Source organism: Agelaius tricolor, unplaced genomic scaffold (genome assembly GCF_023055355.1).
Source record: "Agelaius tricolor isolate 1412-34295 unplaced genomic scaffold, bAgeTri1.0.p SCAF_11, whole genome shotgun sequence".
NCBI lineage: Eukaryota > Metazoa > Chordata > Aves > Passeriformes > Icteridae > Agelaius > Agelaius tricolor.
In genome coordinates this window covers 19,053,518-19,075,777 of record NW_027269271.1, presented here as the reverse complement: position 1 = coordinate 19,075,777, position 22,260 = coordinate 19,053,518, and the positions used below count along the sequence as shown (strand labels likewise).

The 22,260-nt window shown below is 41.0% G+C and overlaps 1 protein-coding gene across 6 annotated transcripts; it reads left to right on the top strand.

The window, feature by feature from the left end:
• The first annotated feature begins 1,278 nt into the window (after positions 1–1,278).
• Positions 1,279–21,607, top strand: PTGFR (prostaglandin F receptor). 6 transcript variants are annotated; one of them, XM_071436437.1, is made up of 3 exons: positions 1,279–1,519; positions 3,083–3,930; positions 19,381–21,607. In XM_071436437.1, exons 2-3 carry the CDS (start codon positions 3,142–3,144, stop codon positions 19,684–19,686), a joined length of 1,095 nt encoding a protein of 364 aa, XP_071292538.1. In that variant the 5' UTR covers positions 1,279–1,519; positions 3,083–3,141; the 3' UTR covers positions 19,687–21,607. The 6 variants fall into 6 exon arrangements, with proteins under 6 accessions (XP_071292538.1, XP_071292540.1, XP_071292542.1 ...); XM_071436439.1 differs by lacking the exon at positions 1,279–1,519 and adding an exon at positions 1,538–1,642; XM_071436441.1 differs by lacking the exon at positions 1,279–1,519 and adding an exon at positions 1,684–1,811 and having other exon boundaries at positions 3,083–3,249.
• Positions 21,608–22,260: the final 653 nt, after the last annotated feature.

The window sequence follows — 22,260 nt, the reverse complement described above, 5'->3', positions numbered from 1 at the left end:
ATGTGGCACTTTGTGCTCTTACAGCTGCACAGGTGCAGGAGAACTCTTCAATGCCTCTTGTCTGAAAAGCAAGATGGAAGCTTGTATTTACTTTCCTAACACTATTTCTTGCCTTTTTTCTCCATCTCTGCAGCAACTGAAATGCTCCCCTTCCTTTTGGCAGGCTACTGCATTACTCAGGATGCACTCTACAAGTTTTCCTTTCCCTTACTACATTTTACAAGCACACTGAAGCAGCTGTCTTGAGGTTTTTCTGTTCTTCCCTTTGTCTTGATCTACCTGATAATGCTGTTTCAGCTTCTACCACCCAGGCTGCAGTCTTGAAATACCAACTTCATTGCTTTTTTTCAAGCAAAATTGCCCCCCCCCCCCCTTTCAGGATCTTTGGGTGAAGAAATCTGGCTAGGAAAGGCATGGAGCAAGCTGTTTGTAGTTTGTGATCTCCATCTCCACTTTTTCCTGGGTGGGGGAACATAAAATAAACTCTCCTTCTCTGATCTTTAATAGGTAATAATGTATTTTGAGATATTTTTATGTTTTACTGCTGTCTTAAAAAAGAATTTATGGGAATTTATAGGTCCCAATCAGAACAAACTGAGCATTTTTGCTCACTGTATGTGAAAATGCCAAAATCTGACAGTCATTTTGAAGAAGAAGGTCATCCTGTGGTGCTCTTAACTGTTTATGCAAGTGACTTTAAATACTGTTTGAATAGATACAGCTAGCCTGTATTTCCTCACTGGTGGATTACAGAAAGACAACTTGCATCTGTACTATTCAAAATATGAAGGTAAGCAAAAACTAGTATTTTTGAGAATTTTAAGTAATTAAGTCTTGTGGTGCCAGGAACAGTACCACTCAACACTGTGTGTCAATGAAAACAAATGTAAGTTCTTCATCACTGTAGCCCATGATAAATTCTGCAGTATTTAACAGTTTTGTTTCATAATTTGACACTGATTTTATATTTTGGTTTATTTCTACAGTAAGAGTTGTTACTAAAAGTTCCCATTCAGGCCTGTTTGGTAGTACTGGACATTGATGGATGAAAGAACTTGAAAGTCATCTATACCTTCAAGTTGCAACAGCTTGAGTGCATGATGGGAAACCACCTTTGAATTTCCAGCCTATGGGTCCTATCATTAATGCCTTTCCTGGATGTGTTCTCATGGAATTTCTCCCGTAGAGAAATGGTCCAAGGAGCACGGTTGGCTCTACTCGACCCGGGAGTTCGAGGGGCCGTGTGTCTGGGGCTGTGCCCAGCCGCATCCCTGACAGTATTCCTGGGGCTACCCCTTCCCGAGCTCCCTGCGTGCTGCTGAAGGGCGCAGTGGAAAGCAGCGTATGGAAAGTGAAGAAGAGGTGAAGCGGTGCCTGGGGACAGATGCGGCCTCTTGGCTGCCCCGTGAGTCGCTCCGGCTGTGGCTGCAGCCTGGCGGGCAGGAACTCGCCCTGCCTGGCTGTGATGTGACACGGCAGCGCGGCTCTCCTCGCCGGGGACACCGCGGGCCGCAGGGAGGTGCGTGTGCCCGGGCATCGGAACCGCGGCCCCGGCGGGCACACAGGGGCAGCGCCGCGGCCCCGGCACGGAGCCGGAGCGCGTCCCGGGGGCGGCGGGCGGGGAAGGCGGCCGGGAGGCCGGGTGTGGAGGCCGGGTGGGGAGGCGGAGGGAGGGCGGGCGCGGGCGGCGCCGGCGGGAGGGGGACTCGGCAGCGGTGGCGGCCGGCGGAGCTCCGCGCTGCGCTTCTCCGGCCCCGCGGGGCGAAGCGAACGTGAGCCGCGGCGGGGCCGGGACGGACACCGAGACCGGGGTAGGGAAGGAGCGGTGGCGCGGCGGGGCTGGCCCGGGCCGGCGGGCACCGTGGCACTTGTGCCCGGCCAGCCGGGCTCGCCCCGCCCCCCGTGGCGGCAGCGCTTAAGGGAGAACGGGGCGGGGGGCGGGAGCGCCGCTGCTCCGGCACCGGGGCTGCCGCCGGTGTGTGCCCGCGGTGCGTGCCCGTCGGTGCGTGCCCGCCGCTGTGTGCCTGCCGCTGTGTGCCCATCGGTGTGTGCCCGCGCTGTGTGCCCGCGCTGTGTGCCCGCGGTGTGTGCCCGCGCTGTGTGCCCGCGCTGTGTGCCGTCGGTGTGTGCCTGCCGCTGCGTGCCCGTCGGTGCGTGCCCCCGGTGTGTGCCCGCGGTGCGGGTGCGGTGCGGGTGCGGTGCCCCGCTCCGTCGGAGGAGTTCGCCGGCCGCGCTCCGCTGAGCGTTCCCGAGCGGCAGAGCTGCCACGGTCCGGCGTGCCCCGTTCCCGATGTAGCTCAGGAACGGAGGGGCTTCAGCGGCAGTTTGTACGACGGGCCCGCTTTTTTTTTCCTCTCCTTTTTTTTTTTTTTTTTTTTTTTTTTTTTTCCCTTCTTTCCCCCTGCCTGGGGAGGTTTTGGTATTAGGAATGTCCTTGGAGTAGAGATGGGAGATAAAGCATAAGGTAACTTGCAGAATTGGTTTCTGAATTACGGTGCGTCTAGAAATGAAGTTTGTGCTTCAGCGAGGGCGCTGGGAACTTGAAGGCTTCAGTGCTGCTTAGGTTAAAGCTTTGAAACGTGAATTTGTGGGAGTAGAATTGTTTAGAGGCACTAAGACATTGTTTTGAAAATAAATGTTTAAAAATGGAGCGTGATTATGATCTCAAAATGCTCCAGTTTCAGTATTTCACTTTTGACTGTGGTTGGGCTGGTTAAATACTGTCATTCTTGGAGTTTGTTGCAAAAACATTTGTTTAGCTTAGTTTAACCAACAGAATTGTTTGTATTGTTTATCTTACTATATGTATATAACCATGATATATTGTATACGTTATTTTGTACGTATTATGCACGCAGAAGCTCTAAAATTCCTGTAGGCTGTATTTGCATTGTGTAATGCGTTCGGATAATTGTTTTACCATGTGAGTGATGAACTTAAAATGTGATGCCATATCATATCACTCAGAAAAGTGGAAAATTAGATTTGTACCGCAGACTAATATGGAATTTCTGCTTCAAATGCCATTTGAACAGTGGTATGCCTTTTACAGCATTGTGTATATTTGTTTTTATAATTACAGATGCCTTTTGATTGCAAGACTGCTGAAATGCTTTGAGGGCTGCATCTCCTTTCCTAACCATGAACAGTTCAAAATCACCAGGGCTGGCTGGATTTGGAGTCTTGAAAAACACAACGTGCCACACGGAGAAAAAGATTTCAGTTTTCTTCTCAATAATCTTCATGACGGTGGGAATTTTGTCCAACAGTCTTGCAATAGTAATTCTCATGAAGGCATACCAGAGATTCAGACAGAAATCAAAAGCCTCCTTTTTGCTTCTTGCCAGTGGTTTGGTTGTCACAGATCTCTTCGGTCACCTCATCAATGGAGCCATTGCAGTGTTTGTGTATGCCTCAGATAAAGACTGGATTCGGTTTAACCAGTCCAACATTCTGTGCAGTGTTTTTGGCATCTGCATGGTTTTCTTTGGTTTGTGCCCACTCTTCCTGGGCAGTGTGATGGCTGTTGAACGGTGCATTGGAGTCACTAAGCCAATATTTCACTCTACAAAAATGACTTCTAGACATGTGAAAATGATGTTGACTATGGTATGTCTGTTTGCTGTTCTTATAGCTTTGCTGCCTATTCTTAGGTTTAGAGCCTACCAAATTCAAGCATCGAGGACCTGGTGCTTCTATAAAACAGAACATGTTGAGGACTGGGAAGACAGATTTTATCTCTTACTTTTTTCTTGCCTTGGGTTCCTGGCCCTTGCTATTTCATTCCTGTGCAATGCTGTCACAGGAATTACCCTCTTAAGAGTCAAATTTAAAAGTCAACAAAGACAAGGCAGATCTCATCATTTTGAAATGATCATTCAGCTCTTGGCTATAATGTGTGTTTCTTGCATTTGCTGGAGCCCATTCCTGGTAAGAGCATAATGTATTTGCCAATGTTTAATGCACATCACTGTATAAAAGTTATACTTTTTTGTCTCCAGGTTTTAAAGCACTTTAAAGCTGCGATAACAGCTCCACCCACTCAGTGATATTAATTTTATAGCATATTGGCCCGTAATGTATGTACCTATGCATCTATAAAAAACAGGTAGTTATTCTCCACTTCTGATCAATAATACACTAAAATAAATATATAGTGATTGTGAGGATTGCATTTCCAGTGCTGTGGAGCAGACAGTGGTAGAAGAATCACGGCTCAAATAATTCAGAACAAATTTTGAGCTCTTCCAAAAATTCAGTGAAATCTAGGATTGGAAAGTCTTTTTACTCTGTACAGTGTAAATAATTCTTTTATTTATGGCAGTCTTTTTGCTGTTATTTCAACAGTTTACTGCTACTTGTGAGCTTTGTTAGGGCAGGTTACAGTTAAGCACCTAAAAATCCTCCCTTCCATTATCAGGGTGTTAAGGTCTGAGTGTTTGGGTCATATTGAAAAACAGTGGTTGGCAGTGGGTTGAAATCAACATTTGGTTTAGACCTAAGCCAGCTGGGTTTGTAATGTGGACAGATGAACAGCAGAGCTGGTATGGGACTGTCTGTGGTGTGACTCCCAGAGGATCAGTGCTGGTGGTGCCTGCTCTGTCAGTGAGCAGGGTCAGAGGAGGTGGGATTGTGATATGAAGAATTTGACAGCTGCAGCTGTATCATGGCATTAGAAAGCTGGTGTTAGCTTTGTCTCCTTTTAGTGTAGCAAACTTGTCTGAAGAAATTTAGGTTTTTTGCTGGAGTTAGAGGGTTTAAATCACAAGTAACATGGAATCTTAACTTCTTCCCTAGAAGCAGGGTCCTTTAGTTTTCCAATGATATAAATGAGCAATTCTGGATTGAACTAACAAATACTGACATTTAAGTCTAAGATCTGTATCATATCCAGCTATATTTCATCTGCTCACTGCCTCTGGTAGAGTCTGAAGTTACCTGAGTTAGTTAAAAATTAGTTACTGACACTAGCCTGGCTGCAGCAGTTTGGTGTCTGGCAGGTAGCATTTAATTAATCCAGTATCACTGGCCTCAAGGTGAGTGTAGGTGTGAATGTCTGCAATCACTGGAATGCACAAAAACTCCTTCAGTTTTGTTCAAATTATGGAGAATTTTTCTAGTCTTGCTCTGCAGCATAGTTTAAATTCATGTTGGCTTCTGTCAGTGTTGTGGCTGTAGTGTGTGGAGCATAAACAAAGTTGTCAGAGCAGCAAGAGCAAGTTTTGTAGGGAACTTCTTTACAGTTATTTCAGACACCGTCTGAAGTTTGGGGCCTGCCACAGAATAGTTTTCAAAATTAGGATCTCATAGGATGACTTCACTTTCCATGAAAAAGCAGCATTATTATCCTCTGGTGACATTTGTTTTTATTTAAGTTAATTGTTCTTAAAAGCAGGGATTAATTTGGTTTTGCAAAACCCTTGGGTGTCAGAAGAGCTATAAACTTTTTTAGTTCAAAAGAGATATTTCATTTATTCAAAGCATCAAGGAAGACTAAATTGCAACTACTATGGCTGATTTTGTTCTGCCATTCAGTTTTAATTATGATATATATTAAAGGTATATAACATTACAGTTTTAGAAATTGTGGCAATCTAATGAAATCACAGCACTACTTTTGTTAAAATATTTAACTTCATCTAAGTGGTTGTTGAAGATGAATTATTGGTCTAGCAGGAATTTTTTTTCAGACCCTTTTTGGAGTTGGTGTTTGCATCAGTTCATGCAGGCCAGTGAACGAGATCTTGCTTAATTTTGGACTTGGTATTTTGTGGGACTGTGTTGCAGGGGGAAGTTGGTTCACAAGGAATTCTGATTCACTGGGTGGCAAATCTGCTGGTGCTTTTTGTGCCTGCCTGGCTTGAGATGCTTTGCCTCTGGATTTCTTTTGAAATGAGATGAGCCAAACTCAGCCTGGCGTTATGAAAAATAGTTCTGCCATATGGACAAATTTAGGTTAGAAAGGAAGGGTTTAAAAACCAAAAAAAGTAGATGTAGTGTGGGATTAGATTCTTGGAACAAAGTTTCAAGGAAGTGAGCAGTCAGTGTTTTAGCCAGAGAGTTTCAGTGGGAAATGAAATGGGACAGGGTCCTTTGTGGGTATTTCCTTTTGTAGCTGTTAGGATCATAGAGTTTATACCAGTTAATTTGCTGATTTATTTACCCATTACTTGTTTTGATAGCAACAGACTACAAACAGAATTACAAGTGTGGTGTTAATTTAGCAAGTTTTTTGGCCTGCAGTAGAATAAAGTTTTGTCTGGAGCATACTGCTTGTGTGCTACATTGAAGTGAGCCAGGGTTTATCAAGTTACATGCTTTATGATTAACTGCTGGTTCAAACCTTCTTGTCTGATACATCTGAAAGGTCTCAGGGCTTTTAATTCGTGAAAAGAGTGGTTTACATTCTGTAATATAATCAGCATATACCAAAGTAAGTATTTCTTGACATAAATATGAGTAGGTGTTCATAGGTGAAATTCTCTGGAAGAGGACGTAAATACATTCTTGTTCTGTGATTTGCTTCTTTAATTTTTTTTTCTCCAAGGTAAATCTAAAAGTCAGAATTTGAAGTCTAGCATTTGAATTGTGAATTCCACCTATGTTCTCTGTCCCAAAGAGTATACAGAACAAAATGTTTCATGAGAGTCAATTGCCTCAAAGTAAACCAGAGTTACTAGAAACCAAACAAACTTCTGGAAGAGAAAGTGGAGGAAGGCAGTGCGTTCTGTACCACATGTGGTTTGCAGATACAAGAGTTTGGATTCATTTGGTGTTGGGGGGGTTCAATTTATTTATTTCCCTTCTGTTTTCAATCTAGTCTGGTATGTCCATTGACATATGTGTAGGGCTACCATAATTGAGTCTGTCCAATGCTGTAATCCAACTGCAGATTTACTTCACTGTTAGATTTTAAATTTTTTTTTTTTTTTTCCCAAGTGGAGTTAATATTCAGACATTGTCACTGTCCTGTGATAAAATCATTTTCAGATGTCATTAGAGTCACAAGACCCTGGATTGTCTTTTATGGTGTCTGGTGTTGAGCTGAACTTGACTTCTGCATCTGCTCAGTGATAGTGAAGTTGTTTCGATGCCTATTTATATATGTGTGTGTAAAATGTATAAATAGCTAACACTTAATATTATAAATAATAATATATAGCATTGTAATCAATCACTACCTCTGTTTTAAGATTCCTGAAGATATGGATGGAGCATTTTCGCCATGGCATGGCAATGTGGAGCTCTCCTCATGGCTCTTGGACAGGGACCTCTTTCTGATTTCTTTTTTTCCCTTTGGATTTCTTTCCCAAAGCTCCATCTCATCTATTTTTCAAAAATAAGCAGCTTTTTCACATTTTCTGCCACTGTGAGAGAATGTTTCCTTAATGAAGTTTAAGAATGAGAGGTGCTCCCTGCATCTTCCCTTATGGGGGAACACTGATGCCTTTTGAGGAGTTGAGAGCAGGAGAAAATGCACAAAAAAACCCCAAAAAATTGAATTCATGAGTTTTATAATAATATATGTAATCAGTGGTTTGCAGAGGCACATTTTTTTCTGACAGTCCAAATAATTTTGTTTTGTGATGGGTAATTCCAGGTAAATATGTTCTGAAGGTACTAACTTCAACTTCTCAGCTTTCTACATCCATTTGCTAAGGGTATGCCAATTCTGCTGGATGAATTTGGTCCCTTGGGGTAGGATTCCCCAAGCAAATAGCTGGCAGGAGCATTTTGTGACAAGCACCTCTGATGAAATACATTGTTATATAAAGCTGTTTTTTGGCTGTCCCTTGACGTCTGGCGTGTCATGAAACAGCTTGGTTTGGAGCCGTGCTTGTATGAGCAAATTCTGACATCCCTGTGTCGTATTCTGTAGGGCTCAAGGGATAAACATGTTATAAAATTTGTTTCTTTGGAGTAGCAAAGAGAACTGTCTGTAACTATGGGCAGGAGAGATTTATTTCAGAGTGAATTTATTTATAGGAACAAATTATGATACAGAGAAATTTCTAATCTTTTTCATATGTGAAACACAGCCTGAGAAAAATACTTTTACATTCAAATTCTTCTTGTTAAGATCTTTTTCCGTGCAGTTAACTGATTAATTTCATTCCAGTTTTACCTCCCCTCTGCTGCTGGAAATAGCCATTCCTGTTTTTATTGGAAAGAACTCTGTTTATTTCATACGAATAAATCAACTGATATTCAGTTGCTTTTTTTACTGCTGAGATTAATTTTTATCAGCCCCTTCCCATGTAATCTCTTCTCTTTCCAATTTGTTATGCTAATTTTGTCTCCCTGAACTCACTCTTTTTCTCATCCTCAGACTGTCTCATGCAGTGGGGCTTGATGACTGCTTGATGAGTGCTTTTCGTGTTCAGCTTGTGATTTATTGAATTACTTCAACTCAGAGGCTGCAGGTGCTGCTCTGAGTGGTCCTTTCAGGCAGTGTGCTCTGGAGCTGGTGAGAAGCTGAGGTACTAACAGGGAGCTTTTCACTGGAATGCCCTTCCCATCCCACCCAAACCAGCGTTTGGGTGCAGAGCCAGGCTCAGGGCTGGAATCTGCTGAAGGAGGTCAGTTTGTTGCAGGTTTTACACTAAGCAACTTCTGGGCCATGTCCTTGTGGTTGAATGTAAAAGGTAATCATCTACATCTCCTATGTTTTTGCATGTACAGCCTTGTATACACTTTGTCAGGTGTTCATACCTGTGTAACTCTTGAAGTCTCTCCCTCCATTCTTGTTTTCTGTCTTCTTTATTAAGGTGGCAGTTTAATTTCTGTTGCACTGCCTTATATGTGCAATGGACATCATATATATGAGCTCGCTGCTTTATTAATGCTGTTTGTATGCCTTCATTGCTGTTGTATTGTCCCTGCAGCTTAAGAATTACTGAAAAATTTATCCCTTGTGCTCTTGTGACTGGTGATTTCTCAGAACCAGAAAGTGCAGCTGAGGAGAAGCAGGGAGATGTCCCAAGATGCAGGTCCATGTGAGGATTCACTTCTCATGTGGGGCTGAAGTGTATTACCTTACTATTTATTAGTCAAAGCTGTAGCTGTGAGCTTGTTGTGCCTGCACAGGCACTGTCAACAGGGAGAGTGATCTTTTCTTTTGAAAAAGAATAAATTAGGATTTCAATTTCCACAGGTGTGTTTCTGAAGAGTGAAGGAGGAGATACTCTTAAATATGTTCAGCTAACCTTGCAGCTTTCAATGCTGTTTCAAGGCTTTCAGAGGGGAAAACGACACTCACCTGTCCTTTTCAGGGCCTAGATTTTAAAGAAGATAATCAGTGATAATGACTATGCTTGTGCTGGCTTTGTCACTGAGTTCCTGCTGGAAGGTTTGTGTGCTGGCACCACACGAAGTCGGGATGCCCTGTCAGCAGCCGAGGTTTGTGAGGGCTGTGGGAGCCCCTCCCAGCTGCCTGGGGTAGGGCAGGTCTCCCGCGGGAGAGGGAACTCCTGGGCACTGCCAGTGCAGCCCTGAGGCTGGGGCCTGGCCCATGTCAGGGGCCCACTGCTGTCACAAGGGTTTTAATAAATGAACCGGTGTCGTGGGGAAAGGAAAAAAAGCTTTTAGCCAGCAGCAGGCCTGCTAGACACACCTCCTTAGCTCTAGCCTGCAGCACGGATACAGGGATAGCTGTTGGTGACTGTAGGTAGTTATTTTTCTTCCAGACCTTGCTGTGTCAGAGGAGATCAGGAGTGTCAGTTTGAATGAATAAAATGCTCCCTAAGTCCCTCCAAAAAAGAATTCCCGCGTTTGATTGTCTTTTTGAGCCAAATTAGAGGAAGGGCTCCCCCTCCGATCTTGGTCCTTTGATTGCTTGCTGAGTTTCTCAACAGATCCGTTACCTCTGCAAATTCAATTGCTGTTCTTGCTTGAGTTTCTCCTAGTGTCTGAAAACTCAAGGTTAAATTGCTGAAAGATTACTGTCTTTGTTAATATTATGGACTAAAAGGTATTTTGAAATACATAACTCATTTTACAGGTTAAGAGGAAAGAGAACTCTCATTTTGATAGGAGTTTTTGTTAGTCTCAAGACAGAAGTTTCTTTCCAAGTTAGTTTCCCATGGAATAAGGTTTATTCAGCAGCTCAGACAATTTGAGTGTGCTGTTTGTCCCCAAGAAAATACTCCTGGAAAGAATTTGTGTGTGTTGGCAGAGAGAGTAACAAAGTTTAATACAATGTGTTTAAAAGTCCAACCCACCTGTTCAGATGTGTTTCTATGAAACCTTTGGGTAAGATGTTCTTAGTATTGGTTGTAGAGAACTTTCTTTAATTTCGTATTCTTAAGTGGCACAGCTGCCTAATTCCACCAGATTGATTACATGAGAACTGGAATGACATTAATTTTAGACTATACCTACCTAAAATGATACTGAATTTAGATTTTAAAAGTACTATTTGTGTGTTCAGAATTGGTCTCTTCCTACTGTCATCTTTTTACAGTACACAGAGATCTTACAGGCCTTCTCCTTTCTGAGAAACATGAATCATTTTAACAAAAATGTTTATAAGCATGGGCCAGGGTGTAGTTCATCACAGAGCGCTTAGAAAGTCTATAGTAATTGTGGCTATATTTGTAATTCAGGTGTTTACCTCCCCCTCAGAAGTCAGGGAGCTGAGATACTCTCAACAGGAAAGTTCTGGAGAAGAAATGGGCAGTAATGGGAGGAACCAGGGAAGGAAGGAGGGCTGAGATTGACATATTACCCTTTACCACAGGCTTCTGAGGAAGCATAAATAGAGTTTTTGTTATCTATGTTTACTTGTGCTGTTTGGAAAATTTTGCGTAAAGGCTTTTCTATTAATGCAGTGCCATCAGAATACAATAAGATTGTTTGTTTTGGAGAGAAAAAGTAAGGAAGGCAGGTTTCCAGTCATGTGAGAAAATGGCATTTTCAGAATAATGAGTTTCTGGTTTTCTCTCATAATTATTTGCTTCTTGATTTTTAAATTTAGATGTTACATACAGAATTAAACTATGAAACACAATATTTTGTTTCAAATAGGTATCAGTGACTTTCACAGAAAATGTGGATTGGTTTTATTTTTTTTCAATTTTGAAGTTGACATCTCAAGAAATCAAATTCTTAAAACTTCACCAAAATAAATTTGCCATTCATAACCTTTCCTTGTTTGTTTCTGTTGGTTAAGTTTTTAGATTCTGTGTTTGATACTAAAAAGTAAGTCAGTTTGACATTCATTCCATTGTTTGAGATAAGAGAATTCTTCCTGTTTCCTAGATATTACACTTATTCAGGCATTTCTTACTTGAAAATATCATACACTGCATAGCCATCTTTGGAAAATGTCATACATGGCATAACCATTTTTGGATGGTTATTTTAGGAAAGCTGTCTTTCCTGACTATCTAAACACTTTAAATGGTAAAGTTGTTGCTGAAAAAATCTCAGGGAGTAATACACTCACATGGAAAAACTCCAGAAGGTCCTTCATCCTCCCCAGTTTTAATGACAGACATCAGGGTGTAATACACATTCATGTACTCTGTGAGAGAATTTTTATTATTATAATTATTATGGTGTTAATTCACAATCTGAGGTGTAGCATGGTGCTTTCTAGCACAAGTGACTTGTGTCCTTGGTGCTCTAGAGTTGGTTGATGTCTGAGAGGAATTGCTGAGTTGCAGTTTGGGTTGAGGCTCCCTGGGGATGGAGGTTCCTGTGTGGGCACAGTGCAGAACCCAGCACAGCCTCTGTGGGTGTGCTTTTGGAAACAGCAGTGCTCAGGGAGCAGAGCTCCCTCTTTCTTTGGGATTCATTTTCGAATTGGGTGAGGTGGAATAGATGAACAGTGGAATGAACTGGAGATGCTCTGGAGGTACTGCACCATCTCCTGCTGTCCTGGACCTGTGTGCTGCCCCTCAGGAGGTTTGGGCTCCCAAAGTTACAGGGGTGGGGTAGGATGGAAAGGATGTAGTGAATCTGCTCAAGTAACCTTGTGATGACTGAAATCAGGACATGAGTGGGGAGAAAGACTCTTGTGCTGGGAGGGATGTGACCAACTATATTCCCATCTGCTTCACTGCATGGAAGGAGAGAAAGAGAAGCAGGAAGGAGTAAGTGGTAGCAGTTTGTTTTAGGATTTACAGTTCATTAGTGAATTGGAAATAAAAGTTGAATCCACCTTTTACCAGAGGTGTGCATTTGCAGGAGTAATGAGAAATAAATCACTTTTAAATGGAGACTTGATTTTTCTCTTCCATTCTCCTCCTGAAAGGTGGTTGAGCACAATAGGCCCTTGCAATTTATTTGCCAACATAAAAGAAAAAGGTAATTGCAAATTATATACTTCAACTTGGTAGATATATTGCAATTCATTAGTTTTGATATTTCTGATCATAGCTGCTTAGTTTACTCCTTCAGAGTGATACACAGAATAAGTCACTTTAACAAAGGTGACATAAAAAGAGTGACAGGAAAGCAATGCATCGTGCCTTCTTTTGCCTCCAGTCAGATTCCTTCAAACACCACAGAGCAGACAGTACTAAGTCATTAGGTGACTGTGACTCCAGTCCATCTCCAAAAAGGACAGGATCACCAGTGGAGATTCAAGTAGAAATTAGGAAAACATCTCTTCCTTGAAAGGGTGATGAGGCATTGGAATAGGCTGCCCAGGGAAGTGCTGGAATCACCATCCCTGGAAGTGTTCAGAAGGCATGTGGATGTGGTACTTGGGCATATGGAAAAGGTTTTGTGTGGGCATGGTGGTGCTGGGGTAGTGGTTGGACTGATGACTGTAGAGGTCTCTTCCAACTTTTCCAGCCTGTTCTATGGTAATGGATCTCTGCAGCTCCTCTTCCCCCAGGCTGTCTGTATATTGTCACTTTTTTCTTCATTCAGACAGTTCTCTTCCTCCCCAGTATCGTGTGTTACTTGACAATCTTTCTTGGGATATTTGTAGGGTATTAGTGGGAGAAGTTCTGTCACTCCTAAACAAATTAAAATATTTATCTAAGCAATAAAATATGGGGTTTTTTTCCAAATGAGTGTGAAAACCTGGAAAAGCAAAGCAACAACAGAGAAGTAATAGATAATTTCTAGGGTTTGAAGCTTTATCCAACTGACACTAATGGAAGAATACATAAATCCCAAATACTTACAGACCTTGCCTTCCTAAATACTTAAGGATGGTCCTTATTGTAGATATTAGACACACTCTGTTGTTTCTGAACTTTAAAATTGTCGTGTAAAGCTTCTCTAGCATTGCTGGGTAAAGAATATTTTAATTTTGTGCAAGAGGTTTTTTGATATAGGCTTTGTTCTTAGGCAGGAATACATTCCTCATGCTGTGGAAACAGGCTTTCTTGCAGCTTTAAAGCATGTAGCTCAGGAAACAGGTTGTTTCTTTGACTTTGGTATGGATGCTATGTCTTTTCATTATGAAGCAAGTCATCTTCTGTTTCCAATGCTAGAATCTTTTCTACCCATACCCACAATGCTTTCCTTTCAAATGAATTATCAATTAAGCTGTGAGAGTAATTATATTGCTAGCTAGTTGAACTGAAGTATTTCTTACTTTGATGGCAGGGAAAGGAAATAAAGATCAAGGATTGTCAATCCAAGATAGAAATACTTGGATTATTTAGGAGAAACAAAGAGGTGACCCTGAATGCTTTATTCAAGCCCAACATGAATTTATCCTACTGAAAAACTGATGCAAGATAGGTAATGTCTAAGGGGAAAGTTGACAGAAAATAAAAACTTCACTTTCATTTAATGTTTTCAAGTTCATGCACACAGACCTGCCCCTGCCCTCTGGTTATGAGGCTTCATAATTTCTTTCCTGTCAACTTCAGTGAGAAATTGCCTGGTCACAGACTAGGCTGTGTCAGAGAAAGGAATACGAGAAAATATTTTTTATTTGCTTTGTGAAAAATATTGTCTTTTCCAGTTTTCTCTCTACTTTTTGGACTTTTCCCACCTCTTTCACACCTCTGTAGCTTAACAATACCTTCAAAATGTTTATGCAGTTCCTTTTTGAGGGGGGCAAATAGTGAGCCAGTGGATCCACTCTTAATTTTTAGTGTCATTATTATTTTATCACAGAAATACACATGAGAGAAAAGGAGACTCCCTTTTTCTGCTGCTACTTCTCAGGAGCTGATCCTGCCAAATTGTACATAAGGAATTACCACATATGCTCTTAAAAGTACCCTCTGGGCTCTAATGTGGTGGAAAGCTGGCTCATATATTTTGTTGTCTACAATACCTTTTTAAATTGGCATTTTTTAATAAAATCACTATGCTCAGTCAGAATTTAATTGCTAAGCTAAGTGATCATCTGGTATATAAAAGTTGAAGATACAGTTAATGTTTTTCTTTTAGAAAGGGAAAGAAAAACATTAGGGGAACAACATGCAGATCTAGAACATAAAAAGCATTATGTGGCATAAGTAGAAGAGTGTGTGTACTAATATTTTGATGGCAGAAGTGGTGCACTGCATATTGTTCTTGGAAGCTCTTGTTTTTAAACTGACTTGCAGAATCACATAAAAAATAAAACGAAGCATACTCAGCTTTGTTGCAACAAATGCTTGGCTTGTATGCTGCAAGATCAATACAGCAATGGCACAGGCAATTTGCTGGCAGTGTTTCTTTTTTAACAGCTCTGCTTGTGAGATATAAAATGGTACATAAAATGTGAAGATATATGCATTTTTATTTCTTTCTCACACTATTTTGCAAATTTATTTTCTTAAGGTCTGTGTTTATAGAGTACTACAAAATGGATCCTGTAAGATCCCTTGCCTGTTAGGCTGGAGCTGCTTTTGTAAAATGAAAAGTAAAAGTTCCAAAGACTTTAGAAATTCAAAAGAAGTGTATATTTTTTGTTTCAGTGGATTGGGACATAATCAGTGAAATTCTGCCTTGAAACCTCTGTGGTTTAGAAGAAGGGGATTTGCACCTCAGGGTTCGACATAGGCAACAGTGACAAAATAGAAGTGTTCTGCAAATACTGAAAAATCCATGGACTTCCTTCCATTAATGGAAATCCTCAGAATGGCTTGTAAGGAAATCCAAAGGAAGAGGCTTGGGAGGGTCTGCAAGGTTCCCACAGGGGAGTCTGAGGGCTGAGCTGCAGAAGACAAGAATTTCCGATATTTGTCTGTTCTGCTTTCCATGTCAATCTCTTGGTGACTGGGTTTTACCCAGTTTCCTGAAGTCAAGGATAGAACCTGGATTTAGAGCCTGTGAGATGAAATGCATCAAAGTCCCGTTTTTGTCTTATTTCTTAACCAGCTCTAAAGTCAGCTGCTTGTTTTGACTGGCTGTCCTTGAGTACTAACAGGAATGTGACTAAGCAGCACAGCCTTTGAGCCTATTGGTTGTTCTTGTGTAGATCCAATTGAAAGGAAAATTAAATTAGTGCTGTTTATGTTTGGAGAGTGGTGTGAAGCCTTGAAGCAATTTTGTTTGTTTATTGCCCTGAGCTTTGTCCCTAAGGGAAATGGTAATTCTCTGATGCTGTCTGCTAGGTGCAGAATTGAAGAAGTCAACAATTTCATAATGTTTAAAAAAATTTTCCATCAGACTTTCTGGATCTTGCAAAGTGAGCTTTGGTTTTAATGAAGTTTAAGATTGGACAAAAAGTATGTAGAAGTTTAATGTACTGTGCCAAGTCCTTCCTTGACACAATCTGATTTCTCTTTCTGTATTTTTAGGAACACTGAATTCTCAGGTCCTTTCTTAAGCCATTAAGGACTGGTATGAGTCAGAGTAACTTTATATCTTTCAAGCAGGTACCCTTGGTTTAAAAAATTGCTTTTAAAGTTATGCTTTTATAGTACCTTTTATAAAGAAAGTTTGAATTGTCATAGTTACATCATGTGATTTTTTTTTTTTTGCAAACCAGGGAGACATACTACAGCTGTCTTCATATAAACAGTGGATAAATCAGCAGAGTGCTACTTGGACTCTTACATTTCTAAATATGTTAGAAAATGCCATGAGTTACGTGTATTATTTACCAGCTGGGGATTAATTTTTTGAGTCATGCTGCTGAATCTGCATGAATATTAACTTCAGTTGTAGAGATCAAAGGTGATGAGATGTGATGCAATAGTGTTGCCTCTTCCCCACTTGGGTACTGCTGCCTACAGAGGACAGAATTCCTTTGTCATACCAGCCTGGTGGATCTGCAGGGAAGGGAAAAAAGGGTTTGAATTGGTTCCCTGACTTTGAACCAATTATTGACCTCTAATACTCAAAAAAGAATAATTGAAGTGTTCTTTTTGTGCCCGTGGAGGTGGTCCCACTTTCGAGAGTCCACTTGGCAGTGCACCAAGTCCTGGTGCACCAATTTCTGAGCTGATGACTTGAACCATTTCAGTGACACGAATTTCTCACACCCAGGGAGAAAATCCAGACTGTCTGCATGTTTTGCTTCAATGAAATCCTTTATTAAACAGCTGGTAGTGTATTATCCTTTTTATAAGCTATGGTTTCAAACTGACTTTGGAACAGTATTTTAAGAATTTAAATTTAAATAAGTAGACTATGAAAATGTGAGAGAAATAATAATTTATATTAGCTTCATTCCATTCCACCCCTCTTCCGCTGAAGTTCAAGTCTTGTTCTAGAAATCAGCAGATGATTTTAGAAAGGCTCCAGAACAAAGTCTCCTCTTTGCACAGTTGCTTGCAGTTTTCTTACATGATTTTTCTGAAGATGTGATGAGCCCCCAGAACAGGGCAGTCTCTTTGGAGGAGGGAGAATCTCTCTCACTTCATACTCAAAGTGATGGCCACATGTCCTGCTGCTCTGCCACAAGTGCTTAAGCATAAAAATGCTTGTGCTCAGGGCTGCAGTGAGATTCTCTGTCTGGTTCTGTTTCTGTATGGAAATCTTGCCTCTCAGAACTTCAGAAAGCTTTTATATTAGTTTTAGAGATATAAGAAAGAAAATATTTTTCATTTCTGCATAATACTCCCAAATAATGTTAGTAATATGGTTAAGAAAATTCTATAAAACAAAATTTGGAGGTAATTGCATTTTATCTTATTATTTCTAATCCCAGGAGTACAGCTGAGTTGCTTAAACGTGTGTCTGTGTACATAAGCTCTACTTGCTCTGTGTGAATTTAGATGGATTATTTTTTGTATGTCTGATGTTCAGAAGAGACAACTGAAATGTTCTGGATGAAGCTTCTCCAAGTCAGAATCCATAGATTATGTGTCAGTTTTCCTTGTTGTCCTGATTTACTTCATGCAAATCCATAATCAAAGCAGAAGTTGTTTATGTTGAACAGCAAATTAATAGATTCACTTAGAGGTGATTACTTCTAAATGCAAATTACTTCTAAATGCAAACACTTCTCACAAGTGTTCTGGGTAACATGAGAAAATAAGTTTTACAAAGTCTGGATGGAGCTATTTTTCCTTATTAGCAACATCTAGTGCTTTTTTGTCTGGACATGAAATTGCATTTGATTTGGCATTTATTTACTTCAGAGAATGTGAGAGAGGAACAACAAATGAATTTTTAAGTGCATCAGATTAGTGGCTTGTATGTCTGTATTAAGTCAAACATGCTGGATGGGATAAGGACATTGGTCTGTGAGCTCTGTTGAGCTGTCATTTCTGCCCAGTCCTTTTTGCAGAGTAAGGAGTATTCTGTCTGAGTTTGCCTTGTGGTATTGGACCTCTAATAAATAAAATGTAGACTGTCCTGAAAAAACATCCCATGTGAAGCCAAAGGAGCTGTTCAAGTTTGGGTGGGCTGCTGATGTCAGAGAGGAATGTGCCCAGTGGTTGTGGGTGAAGAGCAGATTCAGGGAACTGGCTTGTGTTTGTGTTGGCTTGGTGCTCAGACATTCCTCCTCCTCCCCACACCAGTTCCCAGCTGCGTTCCTGCCAGTCCTACCAGCGTCCTCAGCAATGTTCCTGGGGGCTTCCTTTGCTGCTTCCATGGAAGCCATACAGAAACACTCCATCAAATGCTTCATCAAACAAGTTGAGTGTCCTTTTATGTGTTCACTTTGTGCCATTCAAGCTTATACTCAGATCTGGTGACCTGCAAGCTATAGGAAATATAGCTATAGGTCTGGAAATAGAGAGAAGCATTTAAAAAGAAGTAAAATAGGTTTGCTGGCATGTTGAGCTTTAGGTTTCTCCATTCATTATTATTTTTTAGTTTTGCTGTTGAGTTTCTTTTCAGTGCATCTTTTGGAAACTACAACCTTGCGCATGGACAGCCTGACCCTACTTCTCATTGCCCAATAAATTAGTGTGCTCAGAGCATCAGTTGTAAAATATCCTGTTTCTTAGTTAAATAACTGCAGTGCTTTAAAGGCTTTGGAACAAAAAGCCTTACAGTGTTTCATCGTTCTACCAAAAAAGTCTTTGTGTGGTTTTAACATTACTAATAGGGAGAGATAATTTACCATCTTCTGGCAGATTCCTGGCTTGGCAGATCAGGCTTTCCTCACACAGGAACTCAGGTTACAAACGCCCAGTGGCAGCCAGCCTGTAAAGGAGGTATCTGCAGGGCAGGAGTCCCAGTGGCCTGAGTTTCCCTGGGGCTGTGTCCCTGCAGAACAGGGGGGTCAGAGCCACACCTTGCTGGGCTGGTGTGGCCCTTGGGTATCCTCTGCCAGATGCTGCCCTGCTGAGCTGGTCTGGAATTCCTCCATGTGGAATTATTGGCTCTGGCAGTGTTGTTGCTGCTGGAGGTCTGTCCATGTGTAGCATTTCCAGAGGTGAATGAAACTCTCTGTGTCTCCACTGAGAGTAGCTTTTGTCACCATAGCTTGAATTTTCCCACAGACCTCTAAATCAATAAATTGTGTTCTGCTGCAGCATAAAAACCGTGAATCTTCTTGTTGAAGTCAAGGTACTGTGTTCCTTATGCAGCCTTTAATTAGGAAAACGTGAAAAAATAAATAGCTGTTACAAAAACATGCTGACCTACAAGTGGATTCTGTCCTTGAGAAAATCCATTTCTGGAATAGTCTTGGCACGCTTTGTTAGATCAAATTCTGGATTAAGTTTTTACTTGTTGCTCAGATCAATCCCTTGTTTTGGAGGGTGTTCCCTGGAAGGTTACCATCCTCTGCTTAAAGTTCAGCAGAAGTAATTCAGGGCATGCACACGTGTGTCCTTTGTAAAACATTAGAGGATTTCTAGGATGATAAATTTTGTAAGTATTTACATTGCAGTTTGGGATGCACTGATGCTGTGAAGGTGTGAAGATTAGAGGCAACATTGAAACGATTTTACTCATTTACGTGCTCTCTTTGTATGTTTTTTAATGTAAATTTACAATACTTGATTTTCAGGTAATTTAAATGTGTGTTTAAATGTGGTTTTTGATGCACAATTCTAAACTATTGCCCTTTGTCAGGTGGCCATGGCCAGAATTGGGCTTAGGGAAGGCCGCTCAGAGGACGCGTGTGAGACGCTCCTGTTCGCCCTGCGCATGGCCACGTGGAACCAGATCCTGGACCCCTGGGTGTACATCCTGCTGCGCAAGGCTGTCCTCAGGAACCTCTGCAAGATCACCAGCGGCTGCTGCGGCGTGCACGTCATCAACTTACACATGTGGGAGCTCAGCTCCATCAAGAATTCCCTGAAGGTTGCAGCGATATCAGAGTCACCAGGAAGTTCCAAACAGATAAACCTCCAGCCTCTCAGCTCCATGGGACGATAAAGTTGAACTGAAAGTTAAACTGAAGTTTAACTATGGAGAGATGATGGAGGCAATGCTCCTACATGGGCAGTACTTTAAAATGAATTCCAAGGCTCAGTGGTTTGGCATTTGTTTTAAATTGTGAGTGGTTTGCTATTGCTGCTTACCAGTTTGATATTGCTACTCCAGAAGATGCCCTTGAATGTTTTAATTCACTTCAGTACATGGAAGGGAAAAATACAGATGATTTAACATTCCAGTACCAGATTTGGAAGGGATGTATTCTAAAGTGAAAAGGGCCCCTTATAAAACTCCCCACCAAGCCTTTCACATTGACAGGCTTTTTAAAAGGGCAGAAGTGATCTCCAGGGTGATTTTTAAAAGGGGTAGATTTTTTCTACCAGAGATACCCTCAAATCCTTTGCAGAGTCACTGTTTTCTAGAATAAAGTCAAGCATCCTTTCCATAAGGGTATTCTGTGCTTCTAGGCATTGAATTTACCAATTGTATATATAAAAAACATTTTGCTTATGCCCAGTTTATTAAATGATCCACTGTGCTTGGTTCATTGACTTGATCTCTTAATTATTTACTGTTCCATGAATTTTTGGGAGAGCTGTGAACTCTGCATCAGTGTTAGTGTTCCTTTGAAATCACTGACAAAACCTGAGGTTCCCTTTGGGAACAGAGAAGCAGATGAGCTCAGCTTCCTTACAGTTATGTTTTGAGGTGTATTGGTGAGCTTTTAGTCCTTTCAGCAATTCTGTTGAAACTAACAGGCATAAAGCAGTGGTTAGTCTGTGAAAACAGTAGTTTCCCCCTCCCTCCTGAATTGAAGGATGATCCTGGCAGCGTTTCCCTGGTGCTTGTACTGAAATACCCATGTGGTACATCTGCTTCATTTGTCAAAGGTCACATGTGTGTTGTGAACGTGTGTGACCAAATGAGCACCTCTGCAGGGAACTGCTTTGGGAGCAGGGTTTAGTGTGTGAGAGCAAACTGAATGCTCAGTTTTTGCAGGGTCTGTGTCTGAAGAGCTGAGAGCGTTCAATAACTTGAAGGTACCAGAAGATTTTCAGGACAGCTTCACACAGAAGGCCCTTCACCTTTAATGCTGCTAAAAGAAGCTTTGGTTTTTGTGACTGTATGCTGTTCAGAAGCCAAAAATGAGAGATATTGTTTTAAGATAGGTCTGTGTTATTTTTACCTACTTAACTTCAAATAACTACATTAGTGAAGTGTTGGTATATTTGAACAAAGTAGTTAAAAACAGATTCACTAAGAAGACAGTCTGAGGGACCAAAACTATTCACAAAGTACAAATTCATATTGTATGTGAGAATAGTTTGTAAGTCAGAAAATAAAAACCCAAAAGGTTTAAATGTTTCTTTTTTTTTAAATTTTTTAAAGCTATTTCCTTTTTGTTTTAAAAAGGTTGAAAAATAAGTGGGTTAAATAACCCTGTACTAAAATGGCTTTATTTACCCTGAAGAATTTCTGTATGTGATTTTTTTTCTCAGTCATAGGGCTGATAAATGGTGGACAGATTTGATGCTGGTATAAGTTCTGCACTATTGCTTCATGTGAGTTCTGCTGAAATCTGGAAGCATTCAGTCAGTGCTCAACGTGGCTTTTTCATTTTGTAGAATGTGATGTCAGTGTATCTGTTGACGTAAATTATTTGTTCCCTATGGAAGATTGTTGTTTTAGCAGCTGCAAAATAATGTTGGTCCGTAAATTCTTGAGATATTTGATTCGTGAATGAAGCTTGAAAATGTTCCATTTTGTTGTGTGAATAAATAAATGTAGCTTATGTTGTTCACTCTGTTTGGCTTGTAAAACAACAGAGCAAAGTTTATATGTATATGTGATTTCTTATATTTTGTGTACTGATACACATTGACTGTAAATTGCAAAGCCTCATTAAAGTTACCAAACTGTATCCTGAGAGTTAAGGTGCTTTTGTGTAACCAAAAAGATGATCCTGAGTTATTAAAAATAATCCTTATGACAAAAAGCATCACACTGGATTCAAGCCAACCACTACCATTCCTGTGTGTGAAGGCAGAGAAGAAGCCAATGGGAATTCAGGTTAGAGGTGCCAGTGCTTGCACATGGCCAGGGCAGGGTGGTCTGAGGCAGTTCTGATAACCCATGCTTAGAAAATGCAAATAAAAGTGGAACTGAGGTAGTTTGGTGCTTGGGATGAAAGTGTTTTTATCCAAGTATCTGCCTGTGTTTCACATACACTATGAAAAAATTGTGAGTTTTGCTGTTGCTATTTTGCCTTGCTCAGTGATGTGGCAGCCTGCAGAGGCAGCTCAGGATACAGTCACCCAAGGACCTGTTACACTGAAAGTGATTGGATTGTCATTGCATTTCATTTCATCTCACAGAAGAGCCAGCAACGTGCTGGGTTGTATGATTAGCAAGTTATATGTTTTATGGAATATGAGATTATTAAAAAACCAGTGGGATGGCTTCACATTAGGATGTGAGCATTGCCCAGGCAGGGAGCAAAGGACAGTGTGCTTAGGGATGTGCTGATGGTCTCTTTAGAAGTTGGCTAACGATGCGAGCAGTCGTGAGCTGCCT